At 47.5% G+C, this 21,933-nt stretch overlaps 1 protein-coding gene across 1 annotated transcript in view; it reads left to right on the top strand.

The window, feature by feature from the left end:
- Window positions 1–1,923: 1,923 nt before the first annotated feature.
- The window catches only part of LOC8042515 (metal cation symporter ZIP14), a 69,733-nt gene continuing 49,723 nt past the window's right edge, over window positions 1,924–21,933 (top strand). Inside the window, exon 1 of the mRNA XM_029976109.4 lies at window positions 1,924–2,707. Within this exon, the coding sequence (XP_029831969.3) occupies window positions 2,414–2,707 (294 nt within the window). The 5' untranslated portion in view covers window positions 1,924–2,413. The remainder of the gene's footprint in view (window positions 2,708–21,933) is intronic.

Here is a 21,933-nt window from a genome sequence, read left to right as displayed (position 1 = left end):
CAGTGAGTCCTTTGACTTCCCTCCTTGATGCGCGTCTGCTAGTTGTTAGACAAAAACAACGTACCGCTCGAGTTATTTCGTCTGCCCTCTCTGAAAGGCGAAGTCGAGCCCGCTCGTAAAGACCTGCACTTCCGAAAGTCGCAGGAAAGGTAGGACCCACGCAGACAACGTTGCAAAGGAGCAGACGACGCTGAGATAGGGGGTCGCGACCAGCCAATCAGGGCTCTGCGTTCTGACGTCACCGCTACTTCCTTTCTCATGCGCAGAAGACGAAAATGAGCCCACTTGCGAGGCGTATTGACAACCCGTGATTTATTTGCAGGTTTTAAATCGCTATGTTGCCGTACAAACGCTGAAATATACCACTGTGTAAAGAAATGCTCAGAACCAACGCAACAGCGGCCCCCGAGATGTTTATCACCATCCATGTACGGGTGAAAAATTTAACATTTGTCGATAAAACTCCTCCAGCAGAAACCTCTGACTGCCCAATAAGCATCAGAGAAATTTAAAGATGCTGACTTTAACCGAGGATTGGGCAACATCATCATGTTTAACATTTATCTACGCAGCGAACTTGCCCCGTCGTATTTCGTTCGAGAAAGCTCTCGTTCTCGACACCCTCACCAAGGCTAATATCTAATCCACCTATAATGACGATCCAAATCGAAAGTCCCAGTTTTGCTGGATATTCCAACAGGCTAGTTTTAAGCCGTACCCTTTCAGTGGTTCACGCATAATACCATGCTCAAACGGATCAAGCTTCTGCTCGGACAGTATCATCAGTTTTCTTCAGTGTAAACGGTTATAAGGATTGAAAGATCGCAACCAGCTGCTTTGGTTGCGGAAATTTACGCCGCCTGTAACTATCTCTACGGCAGCCGAGCTGCTTGAAGACATAGCAACTATAAACTACAGGTTGCAGTTGCCAACGTTTGTAGATAAACATTGGTAGCGACTGTATTCTCGCATGCACGCATCACTCGGAACAGAAAGGCGCTAGTTTCGGTTTGAAGTCGGTACCTTTTCTACAACATAGATGGCGGCAGCATCAGTATTCTGCACTTGGTGCATTTGGCGAGTTCGTTTGAGTCCAGTTTTCCGTGCAACACTCTGCGAGTGCGATGCATTCTGGGAGAGAACTCGAACGGTGCCACTGCGTGTGAAACGAACTCGCTATCAATGCTTTTCGCACACAGCCACGGAACGCAAGTGTCGCCGTCGTCGCGGAGTCCCAACACTTGACTGTTGAATCTTCCGTGAACTGTGAAGCTGGAGACCTACAGCCTACAGCAGAAAAGGCGTTTATAATTCTCACCATCGCTGTGTGACGCCGCGACGCTGCCAGGACCGTTGACCGGGATCGCGGCAGGCGAGGCCGAAGACAATCACTAAATAGTTACTCTAGCGACAACATGACATTTTTATGACGTCATGAAACAAAAATTGAGGAACCCCTTTTTGGACGCACCAACCTTGTTTGCAGCACTGTAGTCGGGGCCACACCATCCACACCATGGGCCACACCAGTGGGCCACACGTACCAGAAGTCGGAGATGGTGGAGCTAGGCAACTGTAGTGGTTGGTTCAAGGCACCGAAAATAACCAACCGGTGGTTTCGGGAAACACCAAAACGTAGAAGGGTCCTGTCTATTTTCTGTCCCTTCTTCGTTTTAATGAATTTCTTCTACTGCAGTCTCAGGGTAATTCAAAACGGATAAATATACTGCAACGTGCGCGGCCCGTCAGGTGGACTCGGGGGCGTATATTTCCAAAACACCAAAACCTTCCCCAAACGGGACCGATTTTCGGGACGTCGCAAGGGGATGGGCGTGGTTAGTACTGTCGGTACTGTCAAACCGTGTCAAACCAAAATCCGCTTGAAACAGGGCGAGCGCCCCATGATAGGTGGCGCAAAATGTCGCCTGATTAAAAGGGCTCAGCCACATGCTTTCATTCATTCACCGCTGTCTCTTGTCTGTCCGTTTTCGACAGCTTTTGCTGGCTTTTGCCGCTTTTGCAGTTGGCTCATGCACTTGTTCCTGCGCTGTGCTGCCCGAATGCCTGCGCGTACTCAAGCGTGCGGAAACCCACACACCTGTCTCCGCGCGCTCACCGCTCAACGCCGGAGCCCGTACTGCCCGTACCTCGTCCACGGGCCCACACCGCCGGTTCCGGCAGGTCCCTTCCCCGCTTCCTCAGTGCGCACACCGCCGCGACGCCGCGAACCGACAGCGGCGACGAGGACTGTGGTTCCGCACGTCCACGCGCGGAGAGTACCAGCGCCGCAAAAATCGACTGATCGTGCGGAAATTTGGCGTCGACCGCGACTCTTGGCAGCTGGCGCTCCGACACGGTTCGCCGACGAGATGCGCGTCTCCCCGTTTGACTGCTGAGAGCGTTTGACACGAGGATGCCCGTCGACCGCCGCGGTGGGCTGGCCTCGTCGCTGTGGCCGGCGCTCTGCGTGCTGCTGTGCTGTCCCGTCCCGACGCCCAGCGCCAGCGGCCTGGACGATGTGACCAGGCTGGCCGAGCTGGCCCTGGCCCGATACCAGCCCCCGTTCAGCCCGGCTGCCAACGTCACCGAGAGCCTTCTCGCGCTGCTCGGAGCCCTGCAGGGATCTAAGCTGACCGGCACCCTCGGCGCCGTCAACTGCACCAACGCGGACGGACTGGGCGCCGTACTCTGCGGCGCCGGCTCGGAGGTGAGCCGCTTTCTCGGGAAGAATCCGCCGAATCCACTTCGAGCCCGAACGGGTGCCGGAACGACGGTCCGCGAACTTTGCTACCAGCGCGAGCTGCTTGCGTCTGGTGGGATAGCGGCTCAATTGCGCGAGCGCTCGTGTCGCGCCAGCGTCGGTCACTGGTGCCCGCTCGAGCTTGTAGCCTCTGCGGCAACGTTACCAGCTTTGCGATTAGCTGCCGCGCTTGTAGGCTTTGCTTCTGTTCGTCGCTGTCGAGGCATACGAGAACCCGTATTCTTGAGTTGTGACGCATGTTAACGTTTCGCAGAAACGCCACGTGTGAGGCTCAGAATCCTTATCTTGCCTCGTCGTCTCGTTCTTGCCTCGTCGTCGGGCTTCATCTTGGCATACGACAGTCTGGCAAGCTTGTTTCCTCCACTCAGCTTGGCAAAACGTTCTGGGCCTTGCAGTGGATACTGGGCAACAGTACATTAGAATTGGAAGCTATAGTTAGTTTATCATTTTCTGAATAATAAGCTTCAATTCACCCCAGGAACATTGAAGTGTGCTGTGCTTTGTTTCACAGTAACTTGCCAAACAGCAAATGCTATGGCCCTTTCGGGCCAATAGACCCTCCGCTGAATCCCCCAAGTGCCCCGGCCCGCACTCGAGGAATCATGGGAACGTAGGTCCTTCAGCTCCATAGTGATTGGTTATTTTGACCGATTCAATGGTTATGCAGTTTTGAGTGTTATTCGGAGTCACCCTGAACAAGTGTCGTGTAGAGTCCAAGGACCTGTCCTATCACTTTTAGAATTTCTCTTCAATGTCAGAATTTTTTATACTGTGCCCTTCAACCCGGCTGAGCTGCAGAAATCTCTTATAATATTATCATTCTCGTACACCTTGAAAGATGCTAAAATTACATTAGAAACACTGAAAAGGCTATAAACAGGCCCAATGACCCCGAGCTAAATCCTGGTTTTGGTAGTTGTGGATTCTTGGGTTTTAAGCAATTCCTGCTAAAACAACAATCACGAGAACAATAAGATTGTAAGAGATTTCTGCAGCTAAGCTACGTTGAAAGGTGAATTGCATGCACAGGATCAAATACATTGACATTGACGAGAAAATTTAAGTGACATGACATGCCCTTGGACACTACACAACGCTTGTTCATGGTGTCTCAGATTACACTCAAAACTGTGTAACCATCAATTTGGTCGAAATTACCAATCACTATGGAGATTCCTCAAGTGTGGGCTGGGGCACATGAGGGATTTAGCAAAGGGTCTATCGGAGCAACAGAAGTGAAGTGACAGCAATTGCCAAAGGTACAGGGGACGAGTGCATAACCTAAGTAGTTCGAGAACTCTTTTTTGTGTATCCTAAACATAACTTTTCTCTTTCTAGAAGATTAGACCGTCACTCAAAATTCATGTAAACACGTCTTTCCTCTTTCTCCCACTTTGACCACAATGCGCGTCTCCCTCTGACGTGATGATTGGGTTGCTGGGACCATAGCCTTTGCTGTTTTCAAACTTATGGTGAGACAATGTATAAAAAGATCAAAGACCCATACCAGTAGACGTACACCAAATTAATGAGGAAAAAAAAAGAATAGGGGGTGTACGGGGTTATTATGATGCTTGGATGCTATGCGGTCTTGGTGACATAATGTTTTTATGCCCTCTGGCTCATACAAGCAGAAGTCTCTGACGGAGCGATGGAGGGAGCACCACAGCGATACATTGCTCAGGTGGAAGGAATGGCGGTGGCTCTGGGTGCGTCCGAGGATGGAGGTCAGGTTGTTGTCTCTTGTGTGGATGATCTGAGAAGCCAGTGGTTGGGGGCACTGGGAAGTCTAAGCATAGTCGGCAGGAGTCTGAGGTATTCTGTGTCGTACTGCCCAGGGAAAGGCTGCCAGCACACTTCATGGAATTGTTCCTCTGTTCGCATGTTCCTGTAAAAACGGGCTGGGCAGCTAACCTGGCAAACCACGGTATATGCTTAGCGTCCTTCGTTTTCGGGTAAAACCCGATATTTCCCGATTATTAACGCCCAAGCACTTTTCTTGAAAATTGGGGTCAAACCCGATTTTTCCTAAATTTAGAAATTGAATTTTATCATTTTTCAAATTTCTCCACTTTGAAATTGTTTCCTTGGAAACAAAGAGTTGCTAGGAATGCGTGCGCTAGCTTCAGACTTCGGAAAGGAACCTACCGTAATATCCAAAGAGATGCCCCACCCCTGAAAGATAATCAGCTCCATGTTTTTGGCCATGACTTACTATTTTTCCAAAAAAGCACCGAAAGATAGCCCACTTCTAGTAATTGCAGGTCCTTGTCCAATGGTGACCTCAGCAGAAATGGTGCTGCTTAGCCACGGCAGGAAATAAGCAAACATTGCTGACTGGGAAAGGCAGTTAGTTTTTGGTTCATTGTCCCCCCTATATATCTGTCTACTTATAATATAAAAAAAAACCCCTTAATTCCAGGATAATTTCTTGAAAAATCCGATTTCTCCCCGATAAACAGCCTGAAACAAAGCACCTAGTTTTTAAAAAAAATATAAAACCCGAAAACAAAGGACATTACCTTGCTGCACGTCTTTGCAGACTCATCAGTTGTGCGACTCGAGTGTCCTGGTAGGGGACCAAGGTTTGGACAGGGTATTCGAGCTGGGATCGCACGAGGGTGGCGTACAGCAGTCCTGCTGCGTGTGGCCAAAGCATGCCACTACTGTCTCACCTTCCTGGTAGCAGACAAGGAAGCGTGGCGCAAGTCGGAAGAATGAAACACCGTGCTGGTCGGAATGACGACTCAAGAATATGCTTTGATTCTTGGGTTCACTTTCGTCATGCAAAGGATGTGTGGTGGCTAGTGATGCAAAACTATCTATAAATTGTTTATCGATACTTTTTCCAAAGCTATCAATGGTGTCGAAGAACTATCAATAGTTTTTCGATAGTTGACTTTGATAGTACTATCGATAGTTTCTTCATAGTCAACTATCGATAGTATTATCGCTAGTTTTTCGATAGTCGACTGATAGTACTATCGATAGTTTTTCCATAGTCGACTATCGATAGTACTATCGATAGTTTTCGATAGTCGACTTCGATAGTGCTATCAATAGTTTTTTCATAGTCGACTATCGTAGTATTATCGATAGTCGACTTTGATAGTACTATCGATAGTTTTTCCATAGTCGACTATCAATAGTTTTTCAATAGTCGACTTCGATAGTACTATCGATAGTTTTTTGATAGTTTTTTTTACTATCGATAGTCAGATTTCTGGTGACTATCGATACTATCGATAGTACTATCGATAGTTTTGTGCTACTAGTGGTGGTGCACGTCGGTTGGGCTCTTTGGCTACCGGGCGGAACAGGACTGCTGGGGCAGAGATGCGTTTTGATAGTAAACCGAAGCCTGGAAATGCATCCATATTAAATGTTTTCTTCGGAACGCCGTAAATCACTATTCGTGTTATGTCTTTTTGTAGAGTGCACTAATTGGAGGTTGTCAATGATGCCCAGAAAGTTTCGAATTAAAATTATATGTCTTAATTTATTACCTAAAAAGGTAATTTCTTTAAAGTAATTACAAGTCTAATTAATAATTATACCGAACATTATTAGTTTTCCTAATAGACCTTTTGGCCGAAATCTGTAGCTCCTTTTTTCTGTGGTGCATACTTTTTTCAGGAGCGATTTGGCCTGCATTTCGAGAAACTGTATATCGGGTGTTTCGGTGAACACTTTAAAATATTCCTACCAATAGGGTGGTTTAGAAAAAAGGAAACTATTTTTCGGAACAAACTGCCAGCCATGGTGGATGTCTGCGATTGCAAAGAATACACTAATTGGCAAAATAATTAACTAAAAGTTACTAACTTTTAATTAGTGAAAATAAATATGTTTCCAATGAGATACCTGCTAAGTATCATCTAAAACACCTAAATCAGTCAATTTTAGGAAGACTTAAAGGGATGCTGAAGTGAAATTGGGATTTCACAAAATAAGGTAGCGAGAGTGTTTAATGGGGCGCCACAAACCCCAAAAACCCTTCTCATAAAGTGGTATCTCGAACGGATGGACATATTTTTGTAAAATAAGAATGTATATTGAGTGAGAATCGCGACATCACGTTTCCTGCAGAATTGTTGAGGAGGAGGGGAAACGGCCTTGCTTCCTTCTCTCTTCGCGTCCTCGCGGAGTCGAAGCGAGAAGAGGAGGAAATGAGAATCACAATGTCACGGGCCTTTTTGGCCTTGTTCAAGCGCGCACTTCTTTCACAAAAATACGACCATCCGTTGGAGATACCGCTTTATGAGTGATGCTTGCAAGTTTGTAGCACCCCGCTTAGCGCTTTCGTGTTGTTTTCTGAAATCAAAATTTCGGTTCAGCATCCCTTTAAAGGGATACTACAACGGAATTTCGGCGCTCATTTTTTGGTCTATACGTGTTCAAAGGAGCAGTATCACATCGAACACACCATTATCTTGTTAAAAAAGTCACGAAAAGGAATTTTAAAACGAATTAAACAATTAGCAAAGAGCACCTGGTGGATGTCACTAACGCCTCGCTTGTAATGCCCGTCCAGGAACCTTGACAGCTAGTGATGGAGCTTGTCTCGCCTCCGGCCACGACGAGAGAAGTGCAGGAGGAACTCCCCTCTTCCCGAGAATGCCTTTTGTGTGTCGCAGAAGTTGCTATTGTCCGCCTACAAGATTACAGAAGATTAACCGGTCACTCAAAATTCATACAAAAGCAGCCGCTTCGGTGGATGGAATGAGTAGACATCCTCTCGACGTCAGCCTCGCCGTAGCTTTGCTCGTCCTGAGATGACCTACGTCACGATTGCGTCGGATATCAGGTGGTCTCCGCTGGGCCTTCTCCGAGCGCTTGCCAGAGTGGGCCGTTTATAACGAAAAATACAGCCACCAGGCTCAAAATACAAACGTGCGATTGTCATTTACGGATATTGTGTATCATATTCAACCTATTTTTGAACACTACGGGAATATTTCAAATTTTGTTGAAGTATCCCTTTAAAGAGACACTACAATGAAAAAAAAATTTTTTTTTTGAACAGAATAGATGGGACACTATTTTTTTTTCGTAATGGACCTTTTCCAAATACCGACGGCACCAGGCGGTGGCTGCACGAACCAAAAATCAAGGAAGTGACCTACCTCCGCTACCATCGATAATGGGAGCTACGTTACCAGTTGCTTCGCTCTCTGAGCAGCGTCGCGTGCCCAACGCAACGAGGTAGGCCTAGCGCGACTTTTAAGAAGAAAATCCGTAGCGTTCACCCAAACGTCGTGTTTTTCTTTCCGTCCACTTTCTTTTTTTGTGTAACACAATTATATATATGCTGCAATTACGTGTTCTACTCGTCGATTTACAGCCTCATTCCGAATTTCCTCGATTTTTTCGTGCCGACTTCCACCGCTTGGCATCGGGCGCTCGCGCGTGCGCAGAACGCTTCTCGGAAAAGGTCCATTGTTCCATGAGAAGAAAATTTTTGCGCAATATTCCTGCTGTTAGACACAATTTAGGTCGAGGTCATGGGCCGCTCTAAGACCCACCCATTACTACTGAATTGGCTTGGCTGCTCAGCCGAACATGCTAACAAGCCTGGCGTCTCCCTTTTCCGACATTTGGCGCGACTAGTCTGGCGTCTGACAACGCCTGCTAGTTGTGTGAGCAGCGGTGTTGCGGAATGGGTACCCCATTCCATTCCAATTCCATTCCGGGGAATTGGAGTTTTCGACAATTCCATTCCTTTCAACTCCTCTGAATGGAGACACTGGGCCCATTCCCACTCCTGGAATAGCTGAACAACCCCATTCCATTCTTCTCATTTCTGAACCTGAAGAAATGGCCATTGACGGCCCATTATGTCACTAGAAAAAAGCAATATGAAGCTGCCAACGTTAAGTGCAGAGATGACTGCAAAACTATGCAAACGCTTCCTCAGAGCATTCTACTAAACCGAAGGGTGTTCATTGAAATCGCTTCGTGGCACTTGGTGTCATGAAGACATTGATCGCGCGATCAAGCGTGATAGGCTTTTGAGTTGCAGCAGATGCAAAAAATTAAAACAACCTATTTTCTTTGCAAATGGACTGTGTACCCTCCACAGATACATGGTTAGCGTGTTGTTTGTTTGATAAGGCTTCAAAACTGTCTAGTTTGTGCGTGGCACCAAGAATCTGTCTTGCTGACTACTTCGACCACTTGCACAACAGCACTTTTAGCGCGCTGTTAAAAGCAACGCCGCATATACAGGTTTAGAAGTCCGGCTTCAGGGCGCTGCCATCTTGCTCGCGTCCTAATCACATTACAAAGCCTTGCTAAGGCGTCATAATCGAATTATGGCTGTGCCCAAGCACACTCCGGTGGGCAAGATGGCGGCGCCCTGAGACTGCACTTGCAAACGTGTATAGTAGCCCCAAATCTCCATGCATTGCGGCAAGAACAGAAAACCGCTGACAAAGTGCAATTGATATGCGGCGCCATCACAAGGAATTCTAGCACCATATTATGGGGCCTGCCTTCTCGCACGTAGCCAGGGGGGGCCCATGAGGCCCAGGCCCCCCCCCCCCCCCCCCAATCTTCCATTTTGCTGCGACCTCGTCTCCCCCTCGTACAGCATTTTGTCATAGGTCCCCCCCCCCCGCCCCCCCCCCCTTCGAAACAAAATCCTGGCTACGTGCCTGCCTGCCTTAAAGGACACATGCAAAGGAAGAAAACATTTTTTTTAGACAGCTTAGATGGAAAAAGGAAGTCATAAAACAATTTTACAACGAAGAAACAAAATTTTTAGAGCTATATTTAATGCGCTATACGAATTTGTAGTTGGCGCTCGCGGGGGCTGCCGCTGGTCACGTGGTAGGCCCGCGCGCCGCCATGCTGTGTCGCCGCCACCGCACGCTGAGCGTTGTGCAAACGCCGCTTCAATGCGTTTCTTTACGCCACCGTCGCCGCCGCCGCACAAGTTCGTCTGCTTCGGGACGCCGCCGCCGTCGTCTGACCGGCACACAGGTCTATCACGTCTGCTTGCACTTTTTCATGAGTTTCCTTTGGGCTCTAAAAGTTACTTATTCGTCTTAGTTTTTTTGTTATACTTCAAACAAAGATGAATAAGCTACTTTTAGAGGCCATAGGAAGCTTCCAAAAGAGCGCAAGCACCACGTGATAAATAAGGACCAGTCACGTGATAAATACGGACCACTTTTCCGCGGTGCCCGCGGGCGCCAACTACAAATTCGTTTTGCGCCGTAAATATAGCTCTAAAAATTTTTTTTCTTCGTCGTAAAATCGTTTTATGGTGTCCTTTTTCCATCTAAGCCGTTTTAAAAAAATGTTTTTTTCCTTTGCATGTGTCCTTTAAAACGTAAACTTTTGTTTGCTTTACGATTCTTGCCAGTTCTTAACATATTAATTCTTCATCTGTGTTCCACGCAAACACTAGAAGATCGGCTGGTTAAAAGCAGGGAGTCGAACTGGTCATCCTTCCGGTTCACTTCGGGTTTGAGCTCACCAGCTTTGCATTTTGTTCCGGATTGGTTCTGGTTCACTGGTGCTTTTGAAATAATAGTTTGATTGCCGGTTTCACCAAGCATGAACCAGTTCGAACTGGTTCCACAGCTACCAGTCATTAAGCAGAAAGGTGAGTTCAACAGAGCGTCATCTGCATTAACAAAAGTAGGTCATCAGAAGCCGTGCTGAGAAACAAGGACAGCAAAACAAATATATGCTTAATTTTATTTTGTGACTTTTAATTTGTAACGCAAACATCATTCTATAAAAATGACCAAAAAAAAAACAAAAAAACAAGTTATACAAGCGCTTGAAAACTACAAGTACAGTACTCACATGTGAAGTCTATCAGCCAGCACGCACAGTAACACCATGACGGTAGCACGCACCTACTTTGAAATTACCCACAAAAACAAATGAGTCATTTAGACAGGAGGAGTTTAGTCTGCAAGAGTATGGAAAAATTTTTACCCACTATAGATGAGAATTTAGCCTGTGCGGTATGACTGCTAACCTGGGGTCTAACGGGTGCCATGCAGTACTGACACACGACTACATGACGTTACGATGCTCATCCAGATTGAAACAGCAAACTACTCACACCGCACGCCTAAACTACTTGCTCGAACGACTGAGTTGATGAGGAGAAAGACAGCGAAGGCTTGTCGAAAGGCAATTAAAACAAAAAAGGACATAAAAAAGCAACGGGTGACTTGCTGTTTCCAGAAATCACACACACACACACAAACATTTCTTCAAACCGCATCCAGGACCTGGTCGCCACAGTGTCAAGCTCATTGCAGTTTCGCCTCTTGGCGCCTCCACATTTTTTTACCGCAGAACAAATGCGCCGGCAACCATAAAATTTTTAGTTTTTATTTTCATGTTTATTTTTCTTTCTCCTTTCTTAAGAATAGTGCACAGCAGCAAGAAAAGAAAATACACACACAAGGAATAGCTTTTTAATTGGAGCGTACGCCTCCACACCAACTAGTCGACACCAATTCATTCTGTACATAGACGTGAAATATACTTTTCTCATTATTATAAAGCTGTCCTTGTGTCGTCGCTGCCGCTTGTTTAGTCAAAACTGGGCCGCTGACGCCACAATTGCAAATATTTATTTACTTTGAGCTGCCTCTGCAAAAAGGCGCAGTTCACATTTTATCATGCCAAACCGTTCCCCATGGACCGGTAACTGCCACATGACATTACTGTTCCGGTTTGGGCTCAATGTCAAATGTTTGATTTGGGTTACAGTTTTGTCCTAATTCCGGTAAAAGTAACTTTGCTCCATTTTTCATTTCGGGCTCTGTTCAACATTGTGGATAAAATCTGCCTGCTAATTGCACACGATTATACCAGCCGTTTTGTTGTGTCTCGCGGAAGCAGGAACAACACCTTGTCCATCTACAACTATTCAGTTTTGGTTGCTTCACGAGCCAGTGCGACAATCAAGCCATCAGTTACTTCCAGTGCAATGATGCTGTTTCAAGAGCCACTTACCATGCACTAGCGAATTGTGCCATCAGCCTGTAGGCCTTAGATAATAATCGACACAGCTTGCATAAGAACTGGGCCCATTCCATTCCTACTCCATTCCAGGCAAAATGGATACGGAGGCATGCGGTTCAGAGAAGCTCGTTTTAGCGAACGCTGTTTTACCGACCCCGGTTTATTGAGTGCCCTTATACAGAAACCAGTTTAGAGGAAATAGCGACGAGCCTCCTTTTAGCGAATTCGGCCGCTGCGAAGCGGCATGTACGGGTAAATCAGGTGATTTAACACTTTTGTAATGAGTTGCCACAGACTGCCACCGCAGACTGCCGCCGCGAAGCGGCTGGAGCGCAGCGGGGGGCATGGCTTAACACGCGCACCAGTGATACATGCGAGAAGTAGGAAAGCCTTTTTTTAAAAATCGTCCCCTTTTCGATAAACGGCGTTTTTCTAAACTGAGGCTCTGCTTTCTCTAAACTGTGTTTCGATAAAACGTGCCCATTCTATAAAACATGTTTCGATGAAATGGCATTCAATCAACCGTATTAAACCCAAATGGATATAATTCCATTTCCATTCTATTCCCCCCTGTGCTCCCGCTTTTCCATTCCCATTCCATTTTGAGGTCGCGAAAGTGCGGAATGATTCCGAAATCATTCCGACCCCGGAGTGGCAACTTCCCAGCACTTATGAGTAGACGCGTGGCAGCCTCTGGCACCGTCTGCCATTTCAACACATTCTATCGTTGTCTTCCATGCCCGAGGGATGCGGACATGAACGCTGCCTATCGGCATCTGTTTTTGCCTTCATCCGTATGCTAATCCACCCCGTCTAATAACTTTTACGCTTGCAAGACTCGACCATAAAAGCGGCATTCTAGCGTTCCATCATGCGCGGGCGACGGTTCTGTACAAGTGTCTGTCAGCGTCTGTTGATGTGGGGTAAAAAGTGACAGAGAAAACTTAGAAAAAGCTACAAAATAAATATGTAGTCATTTCAGCTTTATGTTCGTTATTTTTTTTGCATGGCATCCGCGAGCAAGTTGAGAGATAGTGATGACGCACAATTAAAACATGACCTAAAATTATTCGCTTTGGCAGGCCAGGTGCACTGTAATACTTGAGAACTACTTGCCTTTTTAAGCGAAATGACGGAAACATACCTGGACTTACTTGATGCGAGCTGAACGCCCGATTGCGTCTAGCCAAATGGCTCGCAAATTCTTACCTGTCTAGGTATCTTCTCGGTATTGAAGCCATAGTTGCAATCATGACAGTTGCACAATTCACAGATCAGTGGGGCCGCTTTTACGGGAGCCAACATCTTTATTCAGCATCAACGTTTGAAGAAAGAAGTCAAGCCAGGTGAATCAAAATAGGGACGCTACGCTCATTTCAGTCCTGCTACGAATACAAGCATCTGCACAGCGCTTCCGAAGGCGCATACTTGCGACAGTTGTTTGCTGCAAACCATGTCGGTCGATAAAATCTTTCTCTAAACACCTTTGTAAACTCAAAATGACTCGCAATCATAAAAATTGACGAGCTCAACAAGCTATGCTCGTTCAACCCGTTCAGCACTCCGCGGACACCGACAGCCATGTTTGTTAATTTTTCAAACCAAAGTAGGGGAAGCAATCTCAAAATAGATTTGAAAGCAGTAATGACTCTATCTTGATTATTTGCCTCTCAAACATAGAAAAACAACAGTTCACTAACGTGCTATTACAGCACAAAGTTTCAAGTTACAACCAACCTTTTACATGTCAATCATCTCTCCAGCCAATGAGAGGTGTAAGCATCTTGTAAGCACTGGGCAATGCTTAGCGGGCTGCGCCCTCTACTTTCTGCACCTAAATTGTGTCTATCAACACAAATATTGGTGAAAAAAATTTTTTTTTCGTGGTAAAATGTTTTAAAATATTTTGTATCTCATTTATACCCATGTCAGACGGCATTCTAAAGGTCCTTTTCACCAAGCTCCGTTGTAAAATCAGCCAGTCGGCTCACCATGTTGAGTGCACACGTGCCCTACGGCGTGCGCTGGTTTGCCGATTTTTTAAAGGAGCTCAGTGAGAGGAAGCTTTAGAACGCCGTCTGACAGGGGTATTGGGCTCTTTAGAAAAAAACAATTTTTTTCATTGCACTGTCCCTTTAAAGCCTATGTGAAGCATGTGGGTGTGCTGAAGTTTCCACTTGTGCGGCAGGCACAAGTGGAAACTTGTGCCTGCCGCACAGGACCAAGGAGGGGCTTAGCAATGCAAATATGCGGTTGATCTTTTACCATCCACATTTTCGCGTCGCCAACCTTGTCCCTGCTGCACGAGTGTTAAGTTTAGTGCATTCTCGCACTTCGCACATCCACTAACCACTTCTTGATAGGGGCCTAACTCTTGGCAATTCAAAGTATGATTTTGTTGCTCACTTTAAAAATGCCACATGCTTCACTTGTTCACCTTGAAGGCAGTCCTACCCCATTGGAAAGTCGCGTGGTACCACAGGCTGGGCATACTCACATTGCTTTGTGCAGAGGGCTAAACCATTCCTAGAAAATCCACCATTTTCGGAAGGACTGGTGCCCTCTTGGAGGCTTGGTTTGTGGGAATTTGAGAAGATGAAGGGCGCCACTGGGAAAGAGAGGGAAAGTGCCTCTTCCTACGAACTTGGGAGCAAAAAGATAGCCACAATGGGGCAGAAACGCGACGTCTCCGGTGCTCAATCTAAAGCGCGAAACATATGTACGACGAAACCGTCCGATCCGACGTGCGGACTGCCGGAATGACCTTGGGGGGGAGAGGGTTTTCGTAGCATCGGAAAGCGTTGAAACCCTCGCCTCCGACTGTCGTATTGCGCGGTCGGACGTCGGATTGGACGGTTTCGTCGTACATGTGTTTCGCGCTTAAGTCGCTGTAGCTCAACAGAGCCAACAGAATCTAGCTTCGTCGTTCGACCGAACGTTCACGCTAGCTTGTGCCACACTCACCCATCTTCGTACCAAAAAACTGTCGAACTGGGAATTCGAAAAACTGTGGATTGGCACGCGACATATCGGCTCTGGATTGTAGCCTGACTAACCACATGCAGACAAGTTCACTGACAAGGCGAGGACGGCACGGAGGAGCTTCCATCATCCTCCCATTAGCACAAGCTAGAGGGAGGACGATGGAAGCCCCTCCCCTTGGTCCTCACCTTCGGCAACTCCTCTTTGTGGTCCTCACCTTCGACAACTCCTCCCTGTGGTCCTCACCTCCGACGCTTCTCCCTGTGGTTCTCACCTTTGACAACTCCTCCCTGTGGTCCTCAATTTCGACAACTCCCTGTGGTCCTGCCTTCGACGCTCCTGCCTGGGGTGCTCGCCTTTGACAACTCCTCCCTGTGGTCCTCACCTTTGACAACTCGTCTCTGTGGTCCTCACCTTTTACGCTCCTCCCCGTGGTCCTCACCTTCGACGCTCCTCCTTGGTCCTTTCCTTCGATGCTCCTCCCTGAGGTCCTCACCTTCGACGCTCCTCCTTGGTCCTTTCCTTCGATGCTCCTCCCCGTGGTCCTCACCTTCGACACTCCTCCTCAGTCCTTTCCTTCGATGCTCCTCCCTGTGGTCCTCACCTTTGTCGCTTCTCTTTGGTCCTTTCCTTCGATGCTCCTCCCCGTGGTCCTCACCTTCGACGCTCCTCCTTGGTCCTTTCCTTCGATGCTCCTCCCTGTCGTCCTCACCTTCGACGCTCCTCCTTGGTCCTTTCCTTTGATGCTCCTCCCCATGGTCCTCTCCTTCGACGTTCCTCCTTGGTCCTCTCCTTCGACGTTCCTCCTTGGTCCTTTCCTTCGATGCTCCTCCCTGTGGTCCTCACCTTCGACGCTCCTCCTTGGTCCTTTCCTTTGATGCTCCTCCCCGTGATCCTCACCTTCGACGCTCCTCCTTGGTCCTTTCCTTCGATGCTCCTCCTTGTGGTCCTCACCTTCGACGCTCCTCCTTTGTCCTTTCCTTCGACGCTCCTCCCTGTGGTCCTCACCTTTGACGCTCCTCCTTGGTCCTTTCCTTCGATGCTCCTCCCCGTGGTCCTCACCTTCGACGCTCCTCCTTGGTCCTTTCCTTCGATGTTCCTCCCTGTGGTCCTCACCTTCGACGCTCCTCCTTGGTCCTTTCCTTCGATGCTCCTCCCTGCGGTCCTCACCTTCGACGCTCCTCCTTGGTCCTTTCCTTCGATGCTCCTCTCCGTGGTCCTCACCTTCGACGCTCCTCCTTGGTCCTTTCCTTCGATGCTCCTCCCCGTGGTCCTCACCTTCAATGCTCCTCCTTGGTCCTTTCCTTCAACGCTCCTCCCTGTGGTCCTCACCTTTGACGCTCCTCCTTGGTCCTTTCCTTCGATGCTCCTCCCCGTGGTCCTCACCTTCGACGCTCCTCCTTGGTCCTTTCCTTCGATGTTCCTCCCTGTGGTCCTCACCTTCGACGCTCCTCCTTGGTCCTTTCCTTCGATGCTCCTCCCTGCGGTCCTCACCTTCGACGCTCCTCCTTGGTCCTTTCCTTCGATGCTCCTCTCCGTGGTCCTCACCTTCAACGCTCCTCCTTGGTCCTTTCCTTCGATGCTCCTCCCCGTGGTCCTCACCTTCGACGCTCCTCCTTGGCCCTTTTCGATGCTCCTCCCTGGTCCTTTTCGATGCTCCTCCCTGTGGTCCTCACCTCCGACGCTTCTCCCTGTGGTCCTCACCTTTGACAATCCCTCCCTGTGGTCCTCAATTTCGACAACTCCCTCTGGTCCTGCCTTCGACGCTCCTGCCCGGGGTCCTCGCCTTTGACAACTCCTCCCTGTGGTCCTCACCTTCGACGCTCCTCCTTGGTCCTTTTCTTCGATGCTTTTCCCTGTGGTCCTCACCTCTGACGCTTCTCCCTGTGGTCCTCACCTTTGACAATCCCTCCCTGTGGTCCTCAATTTCGACAACTCCCTCTGGTCCTGCCTTCGACGCTCCTGCCTGGGGTCCTCGCGTTTGACAACTCCTCCCTGTGGTCCTCACCTTTGACAACTCGTCTCTGTGGTCCTCACCTTTTACGCTCCTCCCCGTGGTCCTCACCTTCGACGCTCCTCCTTGGTCCTTTCCTTCGATGCTCCTCCCTGTGGTCCTCACCTTCGACGCTCCTCCTTGGTCCTTTCCTTCGATGCTCCTCTCCGTGGTCCTCACCTTCGACGCTCCTCGGTCCTTTCCTTCGATGCTCCTCCCCGTGGTCCTCACCTTCGACGCTCCTCCTTTGTCCTTTCCTTCGATGCTCCTCCCCGTGGTCCTCACCTTTGACGCTCCTCCTTGGTCCTTTCCTTCGATGCTCCTCCCCGTGGTCCTCACCTTCGACGCTCCTCCTTGGTCCTTTCCTTCGATACTCCTCCCTGTGGTCCTCACCTTTGACGCTCCTCCTTGGTTCTTTCCTTCGATGCTCCTCCCCGTGGTCCTCACCTTCGACGCTCCTCCCTGGTCCTTTCCTTCGATGCTCCTCCCTGTGGTCCTCACCTTCGACGCTCCTCCTTGGTCCTTTCCTTCGATGCTCCTCCCCGTGGTCCTCACCTTCGACACTCCCTCTTGGTCCTTTCCTTCGATGCTCCTCCCTGTGGTCCTCACCTTCGACGCTCCTCCTTGGTCCCTTGCTTCGATGCTCCTCCCTGTGGTCCTCACCTTCGACGCTCCTCCTTGGTCCTTTCCTTCGATGCTCCTCCCCGTGGTCCTCACCTTCGACGCTCCTCCTTGGTTCTTTCCTTCGATGCTCCTCCCTGTGGTCCTCACCTTCGACGCACCTCCCTGTGGTCCTCACCTTCAACAACTCCTCCCTGTGGTCCTCGCCTTCAACAACTCCTCTCTGTGGTCACCTTCACCACTCCTCTCTGATGTCCTCACCTTCAACAACCTTTCGACATCTCGCGCACCTCGAGTGTGCGCGGGCGACCAAGGCACGGCGGAAGACATGATGCACGTGCTTGAGGCTGGGCATTTTAAAGACACACCTTGCCATTCTCCTTCTGTCGCTGACCGTATTGGATTTTGAGTCTGTGGATCACGTTCTTGACCGACATTTATTCAAATTTTCGTGCAGAATATCAAATAGATATACAAATAGTATATGACGTATTGCATGCTCAAAATAATTGAAAATTCTGTTTTTAGTTATTGAGAAGGTTTGGTTCAGTGTTCATGTTGCCAGATGCGCGGGTCCTCACTAAGAGACCGAAACGAAATCGGCTTTCGTAACCTTGCGAGACGCTGCCGTGGCTTTCCAACGCTCAGGAAAAACTTTCATATTACTGTCTGTGTCTAGATGAACTAGGAATAGTGCCACTTTTGAAACTGCCAATCGGAAGACTTGAATCTACGCTTGATTTGAGACACGGATATTGAAATGCACTTCGGTTTATAAGGATTCTCGTGATAGACGGCTACAGGTGTGGGAATCCTATCTTGGGCACTTCCATTCCCCAGGCAGGCATTGTCCCAGCATTGTTTTCCCAAGAGCCCCATCGAGAAGCGGTTTCGGGTTTTGTTATCGTCATCCTGCGGACAACAATGGATGCGTCCCGCCCGGTTTCAATTGCTCCGCCGAGGACGTCGTTTTTATTGCGTGCGTAGGCTTTGTCTCCTCGACCGTTTTTGTTTATTTTCCCGACACTGAAACGCAGTGGCACACTGCAGTGGAGGGTCCTCAAATGCGAACAGAGGAAAACGAGGCAGAAACCAAACTTATTGCTTGTAGTTGTGTGGTGTAAGGTTGGTGTTTCTGAGGTACGGTGACGCTGGTTGACACTATAGATGAGAAATTTAGTCAGTGCAGTACATCTGGACGCCCGGGGTACGTCTTTAACGTGCTGTAGTGATGCACGGCCACACATAAAACGATGTTCGTCCAGATCGAAACGGGCAGGGGTGGGGATTGAACTCAGAACCCTTGGGTTCTGCAGCGTAAGCTTTTGCTCTACGTGCTCTCAGCTGTGGTATGTTAACACACTCGACCACCAAGCTCCCTGGAAAATGAGCCTGCACATGATGAGTGTTGGGATGTCATTGACAAGCAGTAAAGCTGGGTGTGAGGGCACATCGGGCGAGTCAGAGAAGCAAAAAACGTAAAGAACAGGTTTGGCCGACGGGGGGACACCCACATGGAAAATCATGAGTGGCACGATCATGTGCATTTATTTACGGTGCTGGGTTCGATTCCAGTACTCCCTGTCTACGAAGAGTATGTAGTTGCTGAATGACAGCAAGGAGGACCAGTCCGCAACTTCAATGTGGGGACTATTGGCTTTGTTGATTTAATTACGAGTTGATAAGCCCATAAAATTTATATTGATAAAATGTATCTTTATGAATCTCATAAACTGATCAGTTCTAAAAATGTATCAGTATGATCAGTCCCATTATTCAGATATCTCGTTTGCTCCGAATTAGGTTATACTTCTGCGATCTGGGGTCCTGGAGCCCTAATCTGGACATTTGGCGAAAGAGTCGGCAAGAACTTTGTGGGCCGTGATTGGCCAACGCTATACTTGACCTTGGTGCAGGCCAATCATAGCCGTCAGATCACTCACCTACTTTTTGGCCAAGTGTCCAGATTAGGGCCCCTGGTCAGACTAAGGTCACTGGACCTTGGGCAAATAGCTCCAAGCTCCCTGTATGGTTGCCATTTTGGTTCATAAAATGAACAGTTTCTTCTTGACCTCTTCATTCTTGGTGAGCGTATCTAAATTTGCTGGTGATGGGTAGCTTTATAGAGATGTTTCTTGTAACTCGAGATTTTGCGCTCCATACACCGGCAAAACAAGCGCACATCTTCGCACTGCCACCAGACGAGGCGTTGGTCTTGCAGCATTGCAAAATAATCTGTGGAGCATGACTGATAAGATGATTGCATGCACAGTGTCAAAAATGCTTATATTGGTGGGGAACTTATATAGTATGATGATACTCCATAGCAATCTTGGTGTGACTGATTTAGAGCGACCCTTTCGAAGCTTGGAAGATTTGAATGGACCAAAATGATGAACGCCATGGCAACTGAGACTAATCAGCCAATCACTTTGCGAGTTTTGGTTGTCGGTATGTTAATATCTGTGTCTGGCTAGCAAGCAGGGAAGGCAATGGCACTACTTTTTCCAGGATCAAGGGACTTTAGGTCAGACCACACTCACCTCTAACCTGGAGCTCATAATCGTAGCGCTTGTTTTAGACTCGGCAACTATTATCATACTGCCGGCGTAACGTCCATGAAAGAAAATCTCTGTTTACCTCTTTTTAGTTGTGCTGTAAATGCTCTCGTCTGTGTCCTTTCTACAAAATATCTCGCACTAACCTTATTCTAAAAGAAAAACTCTTTTTCGGCCCTACATACATTTTTTCACGCATCAATCATCACTTCAAAGTTTGCATTCCTCATTGTCAGGCTTCAGCCTATAACAATTTCTATTCATACCTAGAACATAATCAGAGTGGAACCGTCTGTCTACATCATAAGTATCAATATCCTTATTAGATTTGTTTAAAGCCGCTGTTAATAATAACTTTTGCATAAGTCTCTTGTGACTCTGTTTAACTAATGTTTTCTTGTCTATTTTGATGTTTTTTGTTATGCACTCCCCTCTTTAATGCCCCCAGGCTCTAAGGGTACTGTAATATCTTTTAAAAATTACTAAAAAGTTAGCTAAGGAAAACAGTGCCAAAATAATGCAAGGACCAAGATAAGAGGGACAGGACAAGGTGCCGTGTCCTGTCCCTCTTGCTTTGGTCTTTATGTTATTTCGGCACTGTATTTTCTTAGCTATGAACCAGCTGACTCAAATAACCACCTTACTGCAGTTTAGAAAGGTAGCTTTTTTCTGAGCCATCATACCTATTATTTTGTACAGGCCTCCGTTATGAAGTATGTGTGTCTCATAGCGCACTAGAATGTTTTTTATTCGTTCATTCCAAGGACTAGCACCGATTGAAACCACCTGCCTACCTCGACCACTACTGTAACTGAAACATCTGCTTTCAGATCAGCCATTGAAGGTTATTTTGTTTCCCAGTAACCTGGCATTTGTTGCTTCTTTTGTAGTTGTACTTTTCACCCATTTTATCTATCTTTCGTTGTCATTCCTCACTCTCTTCTGCAACGTCCTTTGGGTCACGAAGGTATTGAAATTAATAAATAAATAAGTCGACAGCAAACCAATTCCAAATATGCCATTTCTCAATCGTCTAGTGGTTTTATCATCCATGTTTGGCAGCTTTCGGGATACAAATGTTGTCTGTTTTAAAGTATAAAGTATAAGTCTACCTTTTGGAAGGTGGACTTATATCTTATATAAGTCCACCAATTCACCTTTGGAAGGTGGATTGGTGGAAGTCAAATAGAAAAGATTAAAAAAAAGAAACTAGGGTGTGCTTGTGTTGTCCCTCGTTCTTGTTTATTCTTTCATCTTTTTTCATTTTTAGGATGACCTTGAACCGCAAAATATATTCTGTGTTTCATCAACTTGGGATTTATTCTAACCTTAGTTAGGATTAGAGCATGTGCGTTTTGCGAGTGGACAAGCTAGGCTCGGAGCTTGCGTTGTCTTTCTTAGATGGATCCCGTGTGGAGCCTAATTGCTGACGCAGAATCAGTTGATGCCACAGCAGTGGTTTAAAGAATTCCTTGTTCTTTCAGTCACTCGCTTAGTTTTTCTAAAGGCCTGCCGTGTCAGTGTCTTTTATGGCCACTGTTACCCAGACTTCCATGGGCTCGTGAATGTCAATACATTTTCTTCGTTTTTGTAAGGAATCAGTCCACCTAGAGCCACCGAATAAGCTGTGCTTCAGGGTAACGACACTCCAGCCATGGCTGGATGGATGCTAACAGCTGTACCCTTTATACCGGCGGTATAACCAAATGATTATTCCTTCTCTCGACCCTTTAAAGCCAATTTTTCTTCCCTTCAACCTTCTTGAGTGCTTATAATTTTGTTGCTTATAATCACTGTTGCCAGTTATCCGAACCTATATCTGAAATAGCTGGAAACGCTCTTTCCTCTTTCAGAAATCTAAAAACAGTCTGAGACAGAGCAAATCGATGTCGCCTAAGCGCTGTAGCTTTTGTGTTTTTTTGGCACCTCAAAAATAAACCGCATATTGCTAAATGCTCAGTCTCTGTTAAGATGTGGTGGCAGCGGTTGGAATGAAATGCTGAAGCTTAACACCTACGATT

This window comes from Ixodes scapularis, unplaced genomic scaffold (assembly GCF_016920785.2).
Source record: "Ixodes scapularis isolate PalLabHiFi unplaced genomic scaffold, ASM1692078v2 PGA_scaffold12__126_contigs__length_90152505, whole genome shotgun sequence".
NCBI lineage: Eukaryota > Metazoa > Arthropoda > Arachnida > Ixodida > Ixodidae > Ixodes > Ixodes scapularis.
The sequence above is the reverse complement of the archived record's forward strand: the minus strand, read 5'-3'. Positions and strand labels throughout refer to the sequence as shown.